The sequence below is a fragment of the Anolis sagrei genome, chromosome 3 (assembly GCF_037176765.1).
Source record: "Anolis sagrei isolate rAnoSag1 chromosome 3, rAnoSag1.mat, whole genome shotgun sequence".
Classification (NCBI taxonomy): Eukaryota; Metazoa; Chordata; class Lepidosauria; order Squamata; family Dactyloidae; genus Anolis; species Anolis sagrei.
In genome coordinates this window covers 71,890,172-71,907,460 of record NC_090023.1, presented here as the reverse complement: position 1 = coordinate 71,907,460, position 17,289 = coordinate 71,890,172, and the positions used below count along the sequence as shown (strand labels likewise).

Genomic DNA, 17,289 nt, shown 5'->3' with positions numbered 1-17,289 from the left:
AGGGGGAAATATCCCAGTAACGTTGGGAACGGCTTCCTCAGCGCTTTTTCCCGCCCTGAGAGAAAGAGAGGAAAAAAACGTAGGCGGGGTCACGTGGTGAAAGCTGCTCGCGCAGAGCAGGAAGCACGTGATTCAAGCGGAAGAGGGAAGGAGACGGGGAGTGGTCGCCATGGGGACCGCGGTGGATGTCAAGATCAAGCGAGCGAACAAGGTGTATCATTGCGGGGTAAGCCGCGTTGCGGTTGTTGTTTGTTGCTTCTTTAAAGCACGTCGCAGGGGTGCCATAAATGGTGGCCAATGTCGCCTGCTCTTCCTTTTCTTTTCCTGGGCAGAAGAGGAAGGGAGCAACGGCAGCCTCATGGAGCCAACCCCATTGAACTGGCAAGACTTCCTCCCGATGTGGCCACTCGGCCTCAGTGCCAGGCACGGCCTTCTGTTTTGCTTTCAGCCCGGGCCTGCGAGGCTGGAGAAAGGGCGCCACATGGGACTGGCTGACGACACTGGACGATGTCTCCCTGCCCGAATAATAATAATAATAATAATAATAATAATAATAATAATAAAACTGCAAAAGGCCACCTTACTTGAATCTGCACGCATCATTCGAAAATACATCACGCAGTCCTAGACGCTTGGGAAGTGTTCGACTTGTGATTTTGTGATACGAAATCAAGCATATAGATCTCGTTTGCTGTGACATACTGTGCTTTTGTGTCAGTAAAATAATAATAAACTTTATTTATAACCCACCACCATCTCCCCAGAGGGGACTCGGGGCGGCTAACATGAGGCCAAGCTCAAAAATAATACAGCATAATTAAATACGAAGTAACAAAATACATCATAACAAAATATATAAAATAACAGATAAAATAAACAGTGTAAAATAGCATAGTAAAATCAAACAGAGGGAGGGCCAAATTTATTATTATTTTATTTATTTACGGCATTTATATGCTGCCCTTCTCCCCCCGAAGGGGACTCATAGTGGCTTACAAGATATATTTCATACTATATATATATATTATTAGCATAGTACAATATAGTACTATATTGCACTATACCATTATATATTACTATATTGCACTATACCATTATATTGTAATATTATTAGTAATATTACATGTAATGTAAATATATAATTATAACATTGTATTATTATCACTAGTATTATATTGTATTACATTATAATATTATATGTATATACAATATACTCTATTATATTATCACTAAAGACCAGATGGAAATGTCTTCTGTTCCCCTCTGAGATAAATGTATGAGATAAAATGTTAAAAAGTTAAAACCCTGGGTGAGATAGGAATAAAAAAGTGTATTTGTGAGAGGAGCCCAAAAAAGAGGAGTAGTGAGGTTTTGCCTTTATAAAGGACAGGGGAAAGTTAGAAAGGACGGGAAAAAGGACAACTGTAGGTGGAAACAAACAAATGGGTTGAATGGTCACTATCTGAAGGCACATCGGAAGAGCCAAGTTTTTAGATCTTTCTTAAAGGCTGCTGGGATAGGATGGATTGCCTGGTCTCCCCAGGTAGCAAGTCCCAAAGGCGGGGGGCCACAGCGGAGAAGGCCCTCTCCCTTGTTCCCACAAGTCTAGCCTGTGATAGAGGAAGAGGCGAAAGGAGGGCCTCTCCAGAAGTGATCGTTCAGGTTTGTGGTAGGAGATGCGGTCACAAAGGTAGGTGGGTCCCAGACTGTTCAGAGCTTTATAGGTGATGACCTGCACCTTGAATTGGGACCGGAAGATGAACAGCAGCCATTGGAGCTCCTTAAAAAGGGGGTTTGACCGGTCCCAAATGGACCGGATACAGTTGGACGAAGCAACCTTTTCAAGACTCCTCTATGTGATGTTTGTTTGTCTTATAATAATGTTTTATTAGTGTGTAGTTTTATAACCTGCAATGTGTGCCCTGTTTGATTTGCCTCTTTGTACTAAAGCAGTAGGAGGGGCTGCGATCAAGTGATGGTTTAGAATGTTCCGTTTGTAAAAGGAATGACAGAGAAATCAGTTGAGCTTAGAGCAGTGGTTCTCAGCTTTCCTAATGCAACAACCCCTTAATGCAGTTCCTCGTGTTGTGGTGACCACCAACCATAAAATTATTTTTGTTGCTACTTCACACTAATTCATGTTGCTGTTATGAATCGTAATGTAAATATCTGATATGCAGGATGTATTTTCATTCACTGGACCAAATTTGGTCCAAATTTGAATACTGGTGGGTTTGGGGGAGATTTATTTTGTCATTTGGAAGTTGCAGTTGCTGGGATTTATAGTTAACCTGCAATCTAAGAACTCCGCCAAGGATGAAATTGAACCATACTTGGCACACAGAACTCCCATGACTAACAAAAAATACTGGCAGGGTTTGGTGGGCCTTGAGTTTTGGAGTTGTAATTCACCTACATCCAGAAAGCACTGTGACTTAACAATGATGGATCTGGACCAAACTTGGTACGAATACTCATTATGCCCAGATGTGAACACTGTTTTCTGATGGTCTTTGGCGACCCCTTTGACATCCCCTCCTGACCCCCCCCAGGGGTCCCGACCCCCAGGATGAGAAATGTTGGTTTAGAATGTTCAGTTTTAAAAGGAATGACAGAGAAATCAGTTGAGCTTAGTGCAGTGGTTCTCAGCCTGTGGATTCCCAAGGGTTTTGGCCTACAACTCCTAGAAATCCCAACCAGTTTACCAGCTGTTAGGATTTTTGGAAGCTGAAGGCCAAAACGTCTGGGGACCCACAGGTTGAGAACCACTGGCTTAGAGCCTGTTAAAAAATGTCTGTTGAGCTTTGAGTCAGTTTGAGCGTAGAAGTTTTTTAGTGTGCAGAAGCTAATGTTGGGAGCCAGATTGAAGGAAGGGAGTCAGGAAGACGAATTCTACCATGTCTCCTGGGTCATTGGTTGGGAGCCCATCCCCCCAACACCATCTGATGCTCTGGAACCAGAGTGAAGAAGGGGAGCCAGGAAGACAGAATTCGACCATGTCTCCTGGTTAGGAACCTCTCCCCCAGCAACAATATAGAAGTCCCTCCCCCAGCGACAATATAGTAATATACAGGGTTAGTCAAAATGCATAGGCCAATAAGCCATTCAATTGAATGGCTTATTGGCCTATGCATTTTGACTAACCCTGTATAATACTGATATTGTGCTGTACTAACATTATAATATATTGTATACACATATAATATTGATAATAGTATTATAATGTAATACAATATAATGCTAATAATACAATATAATAATTATATATTTTATATTACATGTAAGATTAATAATATTACACTATAAGGGTATAATATAATGTAGTAATACAAAACACTGAGATTGTGCTGTTCTAATATTATAACATATTATGTATATAATATTGATAATATAATGTAATACAATATAATACTACTACTACTAATAATACAATATAATATTTTTATATTTCATGGTACATGTAATATTACCAATAATATTACAGTGTGGTGGTATAGTACAATATAGTAATATATAATACTAATATTGTGCTATGATAATAATATATTGTATGTATATATAATTTGTAAGCCATTGAGTCCCCTTCTGGGTGAGAAGAGCAGCATATAAATGCCATAAATAAATAAATAAATAAATAATATTAGACAGTAGTAAATTGTTGAGGCTTGTGTTTTCTTTTAAAGTGAACTCTTATTGAGGAGAGCTATGTGGAGCAGCATAGTTTGTGAAGTTTATAAGTTACAAGTAAACAAACATTGTTCTTCTAAAGGAAGTCTGCTTGAATCTTTGCTTGCATAAAGCATCAAATAAATTCAAGGAATACTCCTCTCAAACTCTGCTACCCCTTGATGGGTTGCAATCATAACAGGTCGTGATCCATCCATTATTCCCAATAGATTCTGCCTGGTCATGGAAGCTGAGCAGGGTCAGCCCCAGTTACTTTTTAAACGGGTGACCACCAAGGAATACCAGGAGCTGTAGGCTATACTTCAGAGGAAGGAACTGGCAATACCGCCTCTGCTTATCTCATGCCTCAGAAAACCCTCTCAAATTAATGGTGTTGCTCGAAATTGGCAGTTCTGCACTTTTTTTGTTCCATGGACCCTTTTGCCTTTCAGGACTCCTTTTCAGACTGTAGCAGCAGATAGTTTCATGTTACCCAACCTTTGCGTGTCCCACAATGGTTCGTACACAGCAGGGCTGTGATCACATCTGATCTAGTGTCAAGTCTAATAGCTGCTATAATTCCAAAGTATGGATAAGCGTAAACCATGTTTTGATATATGCAATATCTGTAGTGTGATATGCATTGAATAGTACTGTAATTTTTTTGCATTTATTTATTTTACTTACATACAGTTTTTCTTGCCCCTAGGGGAACTCAAAGTGGTTCCCAACATAATAAATGGCTGAATTAAATGCCTTACATGTATAAAACAACACATATTAAAACAACGACAGTAGATTAAAACCATTAAAATTATAAAACTATAAAACAACAGTCACACACAATACATAAAACATTTAGGCTTTGCACAATCCCAAAGATATCTTTAACTAATCCATATTTCCATGTTTCTGTCATTCACCAAGTGCCTTCTTAAATAACCAGGTCTTAAGTTGTTTCCTAAAAGCTAGGAGGGAGGGGCCGATCTGATCTCCCTGAGGAGGGAGTTTCACAGCCAAGCGCCACCACCGAGAAAGCCCTGTCCCTTGTTCCCCGAAGGCAGCAGGACCAAGAGCAGGACCTCCCTGGCACATCTTCATGTTCCTAAGTAAAGGAAATGCTAGATTTCAGTTAGAGGTCAGGAAAAAGAAAGATAATATGTCAGTTTTTTCCAGTTTAAGCCTATGGACCCCCTGAATTTTTTTCATGAATCATAATTAAAATGATTTAAATCAGCAGCAACTTAGGGCCCTTCCAGACAGACCCTATATCCCAGGATCTGTTCCCAAGCTTTCTGTTATCCCACATTATCTGGCAGTGTGGACTCATATAATCCAGTTTACACCAGAAAACCTGAGATCAGATCCTGGGATATTGGGCCTGTCTGGAAGTGCTGTTAGAGGCACATCTAGAGAAACTTAGAGCATGTTAGAAAACCGTGATCTTAAATAACCTAGTACAATCTACATATGGTTGACTACAGAGCTCAGCACATTTAAGACAGCAGTGGCCTCTACTTACAGATGGATGACAGGAAGTGTAACCCAACTTCTGGAATGCTCCAGGATATGTGTGTTGGGGTGCAAAGATTACTGCAGATGCAGACTGCAGCCAGGAAATCAGAAGACGCCTACTTCTTGGGAGGAGAACAATGACCAATCTCGAAGAGTCGGAAGCGATTGAACAAATAAACAACAAAAAAATGTGTGTTGGGAGGCATCTGGACTGCCAGTGATAGCCAGGTGCTGTAGGTTGTATATCAAAGGAGGAAAGTGGTGAAACCACCTCTGAATATCCCTAGCCCATGAAAATTCTGTGTATTTGAAGAGGTTGCCATGAGGTCCAGTCAACTGGAAGGTATATACATATCAGCTGCAGCATACTGATGACCTCCTGATGACTTGAATAGGATTATTTAGATTGAAAACTGAATAGCTTCCTTGTAATTAATGATTGAATAGAAGAGGGGGTGTCAGCAGGTATTATTTAGGTATTATTCACTAGTTATGTGACATCCTGAAATGTACTTTTTTCCATCACCATCACAGGAGCCCTCTCCAGGGTTCAGTCTGGCAAAAAAATTGAGAAATCGGCATGGATACCTCAGAGATACATGATATGTGGGAGAAGCTGAGGTGGTAAAGATTTTTCAATCCAGCTAGCACAGGTCAAGCCTGGATGCATTGAAATGCTTTAACCAAGGTGGGAGGGGGACAGTTCCCTATATTTTCAGAAGGAAATTTTTATGGCAGGTACTAAAACTTAATTTTTAATATGAATATGTTAGGAAGAGATTTCTTATGGTGGAAGGGGTTATGGAGCTTCAGAGTCTCAGATGATGGTCTGTAGCAATGTAGTCCAGTCATAGGTTAGCTTACCTCATTTTACGTTTAATTGGAGCCAAGCATTTTACATTCTAATGCCTATGGTCAACAAGTTTTTCTGATTTGTTGTAGTTACTCAGTAAGGCCCTGCTTATCTTCACTGCTCTCTCTATGAATACATCTGAATTACATGCAACAATGACTTTGGTCAGGCCAAGTGAAAGGCCACATGAATTATCAGAAGAGTGCATTTCTGGAGTCCTGCAATGAAATTTGAGGTTGTTGAAAAGAAGCAAAAGGGTTTCAGATACTTTTAACTATCATCTGTTCAGTACATGAAATTGTTACAGCTTATCATTGAAGCTTCACTTTTAGGCACATAACCATTGCAATAAAACAAAGATAATATGTTCAGGGCAGGATAGATTGTGTGTGTGTTACAATGAAAAAAAATACATTCAAAAGAAAATGTGTAGAAAATGGTGATCTGCAGATATTAAGCTAGCTGAAAAGTAACACGAGTTAGAGTTGGATGCAGGTGGAAGCCACTAAACTAAAGGAGACTGGTGACTGGTATAGCCTTCCAAAACTGGATTCTTCAGATGCCATATCAGCGGTGTGCTGTAGTCCAGTAATAGGTGGAAATCAAAGTTTTGGATACTACTGTTCTGTGGAGTCCAATACTGAGGAGACATCTTTTTCCCTTTGAGGGTTGAAGATACAGAGCAGGGTAAGCTCAAACTTCATCAGGCAACAGATTTTCAAATGGTGTGCAAGGCACCTCCTTGGGAGTTATTTGGGAGTTCTGTTTAAGCTTACTACTAGTAGAGGGACAATCTGGAAATATAGTGTTAAAAAGAACTGCTTGCTTTACTCAGTGCTATTGTCGGAATTCATTGTAATTTTTTTAACAGGATGTTTGTCGGTACAAGGAAGGAATTCACAAATACAACTCTTTAATTATGAATAGTGATCTCATTAATACATAGACCTGCTCTTCTTTGGTGCGATTACTGTGACACAAACCAATTCCGTGATGTTTCATTTATAGCATCTTTTATCCTGGAGAATCCTGAAGCATGTCATCACAACAATGGCAAACAGAAGAGTGCCATGAATGAAATAGAGCTGCATTTTTCAATGAATGTTCAATATTTAGCATAATAGAATAACAACTGGAGCAGGGAAAAGCTTACACATATATGCTGTATGTTCTATTCTTTCCCCATCTCCCTGGTAGTTGATAATTTGGGATAAATGTGACAGTCTCATTTGGAAAACTGATTCATTGCATATTCTTTTTTACTCCACCCCACTCCTTTAGGAAGTACTTACTGGAGTGGTAGTCATAACAAGTAAAGATTCTGTCCAGCACCAGGGAATCTCACTAACAATGGAAGGATCAGTAAACATGCAGCTCAGTGCCAAAAGTGTTGGCATGTTTGAAGCCTTCTACAATTCTGTTAAGGTAAAAAAATTTAAAGCAGCAACAATATAATAGTAAAAAAACTTTTGATATTCATGCGAAGTATCAAAACAAGCTTAGCTGGTTTCTGCTGGCTGTTTAGGGCTGTTAAGATTTTCTTGTCTACTTAATGAGCTAAATATTTTTTACACCCTTACCTTACTTGATGAGTACATTTAGATAATTGTAATTCACTTTTAAAAGCTAAAAAACATAAATGTCTTTCCACTAGTCCATGTCTTCTAACATCAAATTGTATAATAGTTTTCTAGTTTGTGCTTACTAGGCTGAAAACAAGACAGGTTATTAAATCCTAATTTGGTTGAATATCTTGGCTTTTTCCAAAGATGTTAACTATATTTGCTTGATTTAAATGAGCGAGAAAACTAATCATGGCGACTGTCATGTGAAAAAGCTGTTTGTGAGGATGAAATTTATATGCACATTTGAATTAATAAACTAAAATTATTATTAAAACTCTGATAGTTTCCCAGTGAATTGAAAACACTGAATGTGTCATGAGGAAGTGTTGATGATAGTAGAGACTATGCAGATAAATAATCAGATCTTAAAACTAAAACGGTTTTCTTATATTGAGGACTTAAAAGTAACTTTTGAAAATGAAAGTTTTTGCAGCAAAATATAGTGTACTAGCAGTTGAAAGGGTGTCACTGTATAAAAATAACTATAAAAGTAGCAATTATGAAGTGCTCTATTCTAATTATTGCCTAAGTAGAAATGTTAGGAGTTATTTTCTTTAAAATTAAGAAAGATAATTGGGTCTTGGGCAAAATTAAACATCTATCATTACATTGCCATTTGGTTTAAGAGATTTTTCCAAAGTTTGTTTTTTGGCTTTTTTATTTTTCAGAGTTTGAGAGAGATTCTCAAAGATGCACACAACAAAGTTAATGTTAATCAACTAAGTTCATTGGCACCCCAAAAAGTTTAATTTTAAATATCTTAAGATTCTTTTCTCCCCATTTTAGGCTGCAATAGGAATAGTTTCTCAAATATTAAGAAAATATGTTGCTTGTATTTGATAGTGCTAATAGGACACCATAACCTCTTCTTGTGTCTTATTCTTTATACCTGTCTTTTTCAGCCTATCCAGCTTATTAATAACACTGTAGAAATGGTAAAACCTGGAAAACTCCCCAGTGGTAAAACAGAAATTCCTTTTGAGTTTCCACTGCAAGTGAAGGGAAACAAAATTCTCTATGAAACCTACCATGGAGTTTTTGTCAACATCCAGGTAGGGAAAGCTTTCCCATTTGTAAGTTTATGCTATTTCAGACAATAAACCAAAGTTGTGACTGTTGTTTTTATTTAAAATTAACAGCAATTAATAATTGTTCTTACTCTCACAAATGTAATTGCAGTTACATTTGTACCAAGTTAGTTTACAATTGAAAATACCTAAAATGCACAATGTTACAATTTTGCAAAAAAATATCTCAAGCCACGCAGAGCTAGTGTTGTGTAATCCTTAGCTTCACCTTCTCTTTTTCTGCATACTGGGAATGTAAGTATGCGCTGGAAACCCTATTTTGGTAGGCTTAGTTGGCCAGGCTAAGCCATTCCATTTTGCAAGAACCTCTTATGAGGCTGCCTCTCCATTCTAAAATCTCAAGCCATCACAGAAGAATGGGTGGGCAAAAAAGGGGACTGTGTCACATTTCCAAGTGGTGTTCCTGAGATTGCAGCTCATTTGGGAGCTAGCTTACCCCACATTTCTCAGTTTTTAAAGCAAACATGATTTGAGGTAAGATGATATTAAAAAGGTAACAATTTCCCCTGACATTAAATCTAGCTGTGCCTGACTCTGGGGGGTGTTGCACATCTCCATTTCTAAGCCGAAGAGTCAGCGTTGTCCGTAAACGTCTCATAGGTCATGTGGCTGCCAGTATGACTGCGTGGAGTGCCATTTTCTGGCACCTGCCACCATCACATGTTCAAAAAACCCTTTCTTCATCTACTCAGAGGAGGGAATAGTTCCCTTTTTTAAAATAAAAGTTAATGCACTTGTGTCAAAAAATGAATCACCCCTTCTCTGAGTGGAATGGCTAAACTCTTACATTAACCTGATCTTTAGGAAAAGCAGAATTAATTTTGAAATAGTCTTAAAACTTTAAAAATGTTATTTGGACCCCAATAGCAGATTGATACTGTTAACTAAAACGTATATGAACTTAGAATACATGTTAATAGTTTAATATAAACCTAGCCAAATCTTCATAAAGATTTGGTTTTCCTTTAGACTACAGTCAACAACATATGGACCCACTATTTTGCTTATTTCATATTGGGGAAATATCTCTTTCTCGTTATAGTATACTCTTCGATGCGATATGCGACGTTCTCTTCTGGCTAAAGATTTGACTAAGACTTGTGAATTTATTGTCCATTCACCTGTAAGTATGCTATTTTGGGTTTTATTATTTGCAGCTTCTGGATTTATATCAAAAGAAGGAAAGGACATCTCGAGGGCTATGCAAAACTCCCCAAGGATCCCTTTACCTAAAAATATTTTTTTAGTTTTAAAAATATACAAAAAATGAAGGTGTGTATTGTATAGTATGTATGAAGCTATATAACTTTTCTGACTACAAAAATGGGATGTTAAGGTAACACTTTGGATTCTCCTTTGTGTTTTGTTGCAGCCTCAGAAAGGTAAACCAACCCCAAGCCCAGTGGACTTTACTATAACTCCTGAAACTTTACAGAATGTAAAAGAGGTAAGGCCTATTTTGCTAAAGGAATAGAATTAAATTCCTTTAAGACAAGGAATTACCAATTTAGAATGTCTACAAGTATTCATTTGAAAATGTACATGACAAGGATTTAACAAAGTTAGAGAATTTCTGTTCATAATGTAGACATACACAACACTCAATTCAAGATGTATTTCTTCTCCTATTGCCCTCTGTCATCTTCATGTGAGGGGGGCTATTGTCATAAAATACAGTATGAGCAAAAAGTGGAGTGTTTTACATGTTCAGTTAAAATGTTATTCCTTTACTCCTTGAGTGTTGCTTGAGCGTCAGGACCTTTTGTGCCAGTCTCCATGCTCCTCTCACACCTTTTGGTATACCTAACAATTAACAGCATCCACAGAAAGGGCAACAGGCTAGATTTGTGACAGCAAGGGATGAAAGATAGCTGAAATATGCACAGGATATTTGGAACTCCCAGAAGATCTTGTCTGGAAGCCACTCTGGTTACCTTAGATGCCATGTCACAAATATGTGAATAGGCTTGTCTCTGCATTTGGAGAAGTATGGGATAGCTTTCCAAAATTTGGTGCATTTATAAAGAAACATGGGATAGAAGACAGTAAAAATTTCACAGAACTTGTCATGTGAAAAAAAAAAAAAAAGAAAGATACGAATTTGCTTGAGTGCCTCTTATCCCAAATGCTTGGGACCAGAAATGTTTTGGATTTTGGATTTGGTTGGATTTTGGAATAACTGCATTTGTATACATGTACATGACATATCTTGGAGATAGGACCCAAGTCTAAACACAAAATTCATATACACCCAATATACATAGCCAGAAGCCTTATACCAGGGGTCCCCAAACTAAGGCCCGCGGGCCGGATACAGCCCACCAAGGGCATTTATCCGGCCCACGCGGCCTGGCTTGGCCTGGCGCAAAGCCCCTCGGCCGTTTCTCTCTCTCCCTCCGGAGTGGCTTCAGGCGGGGTCGCGCCGGACCAGGCTTCTCCCTCTTTCTTTCTTTCCTTCCCCTTCCTTCCTTCCCTCCCTTCCCCTCCCTCCTTCCCTCCCTTCCTTTCCTTCTTCCTTCCTTCCTTCCTGCCTTCCGGAGAAGCCTACTGGGTGGGGATGCCAGCCCGGGGAAGCCAGCGTTGCCTGGCCACGCCCACCCGGCGCCGCCTCCACTTGTTCTCCTGGCACGGCTGGGAGGGGAACAGGAGGCACCTCATGGCCGCAGATCTTCTGCTGTGCTCTCTTGTTCTCTGTGGCCACGAGGTGCCTCCTGCTTCCCTCCCAGCCACGCCAGGAGAACAAGCGGAGGCGGCGCCTGGCCTGATGTCCCCACCCGGTAGGCTTCTCCCTGCCACATGGGAGAGAAGGAAGAAGGAAAGGAAGGAGGGAGGGTAAAGGAGAAGGAAGGGGAAGGGAGGGAAGGAAGGAAGGAAGGGGAAGGGGAGAGAAAGGGGGAAGGAAGGAAGGAAGGAAGGAAGGAAGGAAGGAAGGAAGGAAGGAGAAGCCTGGTCCGGCCAAGTTTGGTCCAGATCCAACATTGTTTGAGTCCCTAGTGATCTCTGGATGTAGGTAAACTACAACTCCAAAACCAAAGGACACTGCCCACCAAACCCTTCCAGTACTTTCTGTTGGTCATGGGAGAACTGTGTGCCAAGTTTGGTTCCATTCCATCGTTGGGGGGGGGGGGGGGGGGTTGGTGGTTCAGAATGTTCTTTGGTTATAAATTCCAGGAACTACAACTCCCAAATGTCAAAATCAATTTTTTTGAGTGAAGGACATACATTGGGTTGTTAAGTGTCCAGTGGTTTTTGATTTCTGTTAATCCCACAAATGAACATTACATTTTTATTTATATAGATTTATTTCCTAGATTTATACCCTGCCCTTCTCCCCCTGAAAGGGGACTCATGCTTACATATTCCAAAAAACCATTTTCAAAACAACAGAAAATATAATTTTTTTCTTCATTTTCATTGGAACTATTTTATTTTCAGAAATGCTAAAGCTATCTTTTTCTATGTATTCCTATATTGCTTTCAGCAGCCCATGGTTGGGTGTGTGTAGAGTTCTCCTTTTATTTATGGCGGCCCCATGAATGTAATAGGGTTTTCTTTGAGAGGAAATACTCAAAAATAGTTTTGTCAGTTTCTTTCTCTGAAATAGAGTACCTGTTATTCATTTTTGGCTTCCCATCCAAATACTAACCAGAACTGGCCCTGCTTAGCATTCCAGGTCAGAGACATTTAATCTTTCATTGACTTTGCCAGGTATTATTCTTCTGTACAGTAGTCTCTGTGACCCCTGTGACCCAACCTGGACAGGCAGTCCCCAAGTTACAAACAAATTATGTAGTTTTGTCCTCACTGAGGGCTGAACAGTAAACATATTCATGGATTCCCTGCTGTTATATTAAGACTGTTACACATGCTGTGACATGCTTGAAATCAAAATTTCTTTTATTTATAATTAGAAATAAATATTTGACAATGTATATTACATATTGTTTTTGTGATTAATCACTATGCTTTATGTTCAGATTGTAACAATAAAAATGCATCCTGCATATCAGATATTTACATTACAATTCATAACAGTAGCAAAATAAGACATGTGCAGTGTGCATAGAATTTGGTCATTGTTTTTTTAAAAAAACTATAGTCCGGCCTTCCAACGGTCTGAGGGACAGTAATCTGGCCCCCTGTTTAAAAAGTTTGGGGACCCCTGCCTTATACAGTATTTTTAATAATTTTGTGCATGGCACAGTGTGTACATTGTACCATCAGAGAACTAAGTTGTCACTATCTCATGTAGACAGTTTGGGATTTTGGAAAAATTTGGATGTCAGAATTCCAAATAAGTTATACTCAACCATACATTCAGTCAATGATTTCAGGTCATTGAAAATACAGTCAGTAATATACAATTATAATCCTTGTTTTCCAATATTAGGAGTAGCTCAGAGTCACAGCTCTGATTAAAAGGATGATACAGATCTGGTTGGGCAAGGGTTGTTATATAAAACTTTAAAATGATTCTGAGGGTATTTTCAGAATATTGCCATTAGTTATTACAGGCAGTCCCTAAGTTACAAACATCCAATTTACAAATGACTCCTAGTTAAGAACAGGAGTGAGACAACAGGAAGTGAGAGACATCTATCCCTCGGAAAGGCAAATTCACTTCTGAAGCTTTATCACCAATCATGTCTCCACAACAACCCATTTTTTTCAAAAACTTGTGATCACAGGGACAGAAAGTGAACTGAAATCTTCTCAACAGAGGTACAGACAGCAAAACAAATACTACAGGGGTATTAATCCTTTCTTTCCTATCCAAAGCTAAACAATATATGTATGCATGGCTGGTGTTATACTTAAAAATGTACCCATTCCGACTTACAAACAAATTCAGCTTAAGAACAAACTAAAGAACCTATCTTGTCCATCACTTGGGGACTGCCTGTATATAGAATATGCCAAGCTTTCTGAAAGTTGGATGTAGATTTCAAAAAGCAAAGTCTTCCCGTCTTGTACATTCATACACTGCAGAAAGCAAGTGCGTGTGGAAGTGGAACAGGTGGACTGGCAAAATTACAAATTCCTCATAAAGTTGCATCATTTGTCCTCTTCTCCTTTAGAGGGCCTTGCTCCCCAAATTTCTCATCAGAGGCCACCTCAATTCAACAAACTGCATCATAACCCAACCTCTGACAGGGGAGCTAGTAGTGGTAAACTCGGATGCTGCAGTTAAGAGCATTGAACTCCAGCTGGTACGAGTGGAAACCTGTGGTAGGTCTTTACACACAAATGTTATATAAATTAGCTGTTTAAAGGTGTAGAAATCTGAAATATTTTCAGCTTAATTCTTGAATTATAGTTTTTATTAAATTATAAAAGCTTTATGAGTCTCCTTGGGGAGATAGGAATACAAATAAAGTTGTTGTTGTTATTGTATAAATTTTATCTTCCCTTCTGGCAAAGGCCACCTTTCCTCCCCTTGTGTAGGAAATATATTTATATGTAGCTAAGCACATGTTAATCTGTGGGGTCAACATGCAATCCTGGCCACAGTCCAATTGAGAAGCTTTTTTCTGCATAGGGATTTCCTAACATTTGAAGTAGTTCATATTGGAATACATTGTAAGAAAAAAAATACGCTTTTTATTATCTCGTTATCCCATGCTTCCAAAGGCTGTGCTGAAGGTTATGCAAGAGATGCCACTGAGATTCAGAATATTCAGATTGCTGATGGCGACGTCTGCAGAAATCTTCCCATTCCAATCTACATGGTGTTTCCTAGGTTATTTACTTGTCCCACACTAGAAACTACAAACTTCAAAGTCGGTAAGGAAAATTTTATTTTGGATTTCTAAAATGACATATGAAGAAATACCTGAAAGTAACAGCTATTATACCACTAGCTACGGAAAAACTTTTTTAAAAGGAAGTAATATTTAATAAGCTTTCTTCAGCTAGTAGACAACCCCCAACTACAAACAAATCTGAAACAATTGATGGATTGGGCAGTCAGGGCTGACTGTCTGGGATTTCCTTGAAAAAAATGTTCTAATGGAATGTCTTAAAGAGATTTTCTCAGTTTCAGAACAGCATGCAAGTAAATGCCATTGATCAGAATTGGATAGTGTAAGATTTTACTGGATTGTTGGTTGGGTTTTTTTTTTTTTTTTAGTTTGGATATGAATTGCTTCTACTGCCCTAGTATCAGTATTCTATGTGTGCCAAAGCTTATTGAAAGATAGATGATGATTAAAGAAAGGTATCCCGCTGCCATTTTCTCTTAATGTGGTATTTACAAATCTGAATTTTTAACTCACCAGAAACCTGATTGTAACATAATAAAATATTCCAGCCAGGACTGAAAGGGGTGATGTGTAAGCAGTAGAAATACTGAGACTAAGAAATAAAATCTAGATTAATTGGTTGGACTCAAGACAAAAAAGAGAAAAAATTGAGAAGTCAAACTACTGCCTTTTTCCGTATGATTTTTCCGAAAATGCAAACTGTTTGCTTAGCTTGTCAGCCCCTTCCAGGGAATTGATACTGGATCTGTGTTTATTCACAATTGTGTATTTTCCTTCTAGAATTTGAAGTGAACATTGTTGTTCTCTTGCATGATGATCACCTTATCACGGAGAACTTTCCACTGAAACTCTGCAGGTTGTGATCAAGTAGGAGAATTGTTTCAGGACTTAAATTCGTATCAGGTGCTTCCTGTCATTCACTAATCCATTGGACTGGCACTGCAGAATTTTACCAGGAGATGGCAGGCCAGAATTCTATGTTGTTCCTTTAAACGTGACCACACAAGGTTAGTATTGAGCAAGAACTAGATGAACATTTTCCTTACTGGCACGGCCCAGGACATGTTAATTACTCATAGAAGATGTGGCTTTCCTTCTAGGGAATTAATATACTACAGGATGTATCTTTGTATTTCTGTATTTGTATTATTTCTAATAGTAAAAGTTGCAAAAGCTAAAGGACTTTTAGTTTGTTCAGTGTGCTTCAGTAACAATATTGCACTGATTATTGTAATTCATGTAATCTGTCATGTTAATGAAAAGAAAATATTTTGACTTCTCACAGATTATGTAGTGGTATAATCTGTAGCACAGGGCCATCTACAAACCTTTACTCTGGTTTGTATGCATGCAGACTTGCACAATATTGCCATCTTCTGGCAATTCATTTAAAAGGAAAGAATAAAATGAATACCTTTCAGCAATGCAAAATCAGAAAAACCACATGATCCCTAGTCCTCTAGCTATGTTACTAAATTTCTAAAAAATTACAGCCATACATTTTATTCCATTGATTTTTTTATTTAATTCAGATATATTTTTACTTTTGTTTTTTAGGGTATTTAGTATTTTGATATTAAGTACAGGCAGAAAGTAATAAAATGCTTTTTAAATTTTATGTCAAAGACATTGCATAAATAAAAACATTGTAAAGCAATGCTTTTGGGTTGGAAAGATCAGCTGTTTACAACAAATGTTGCCCAGGGGATGCTGGACTGTATTACTCAGCCTTCAAGGAGGCTCTTTCCATATAATCTCAAAGTATTCTCATCTGTAATCTGAAAGTAATCTAAAGATGTATAGTACTCCATTAAGTTACTCTTGAATCTGTCATTTTGAACACTGAGGTACAGCAAGTGAAGCAGTGCAGAATGGGGGTTAAGTGAGTTTTTGGAATTAACTTTTCAAAATATTTACTATTAATGTATTCTTGCAGTTTCTGTATGGACAAGGAAAGGGCTTTAGGCAACATGTTTGCCAGTCTGTGTACAGAATACTGAGCTAGAGGTGCCATTACCATGATCCAGCATCGTTTTCATATTCTTAAGGGTCATCATCCCAAAGAATAAATGACAGGAAGCTTTTCTACATGTGAGAATATCTTTGGGTATTGATCAGAGAGAGTTGAGTAGGGGAGATACAGCATACCTCTAAACAAGGATTCTTCTGCATGCCAGCCCGGCCTGGATGAACTAGATCAAGCCAATGTATAATTTAAAGAGCAATACATTTAATTTGGATAGATGTAACAACACAGTTTCCACAGGAAACAGGGTTCTGGACTAAATTAAGAGTGGTAATATACCTTAACACATCCCCCAAAGGAAATTTAATTATTTATTTCATATGAGGAACGTATTAAAGGCATTAAATTTATTTGCATGCATTCAGAGGGAACAATGAGCATTTTCTTGTCCTGTTTATAGCACTGTGGCTGGGATGCAAAAGTAGAAGAAATCTTCCAGTTGTAAAGAAGACTCTTAATGCTCTAAGAGCATGAAAAAAGGGTGCATTTTCACTGGTGGTATGATAGTCTCTAAAGAGAGCGACAGTAATTCATGCACAAACATTAGCTTGGTTATGAAAGCTGTTACTTGTATTTGAAACCAAATATTAACTCAGTGTGGCCTTACAGTTTATAGCATTTACTCTCAAAGAAAGGAATCTTGTTTTGAATATCAGATTAGTAAAAATGCCAGAGTGTACACCTGCAGTCTTCAAAATGGTCTACAGCATTCATGTGAGAATAATGACGATTCTCAGTTTATTGAACAGCACTA

The 17,289-nt window shown here is 38.4% G+C and overlaps 2 protein-coding genes across 2 annotated transcripts in view; both read left to right on the top strand.

Annotated features, from left to right (window-relative positions):
* PIGP (phosphatidylinositol glycan anchor biosynthesis class P) overlaps window positions 1-17,289 on the top strand; it is a 103,617-nt gene that overhangs the window by 6,819 nt on the left and 79,509 nt on the right. The window lies entirely within an intron of this gene.
* Window positions 19-16,323, top strand: VPS26C (VPS26 endosomal protein sorting factor C). The gene is made up of 8 exons (XM_060770344.2): window positions 19-226; window positions 7,316-7,459; window positions 8,562-8,711; window positions 9,790-9,870; window positions 10,120-10,194; window positions 13,826-13,976; window positions 14,379-14,531; window positions 15,290-16,323. The coding sequence occupies exons 1-8, from the start codon at window positions 170-172 to the stop codon at window positions 15,370-15,372; spliced, it is 894 nt and encodes a 297-aa protein (XP_060626327.1). The 5' UTR covers window positions 19-169; the 3' UTR covers window positions 15,373-16,323.

Excerpts from the sequence above, each read along its gene's own strand:
- VPS26C (XM_060770344.2), top strand. The coding sequence starts at position 170 with ATGGGGACCGCGGTGGATGTCAAGATCAAGCGAGCGAACAAGGTGTAT. Across the intron at positions 8,712-9,789 it reads GAGTTTTTGTCAACATCCAG|TATACTCTTCGATGCGATAT; the intron begins GTAGGGAAAGCT and ends TTCTCGTTATAG. Across the intron at positions 10,195-13,825 it reads CTTTACAGAATGTAAAAGAG|AGGGCCTTGCTCCCCAAATT; the intron begins GTAAGGCCTATT and ends CTTCTCCTTTAG.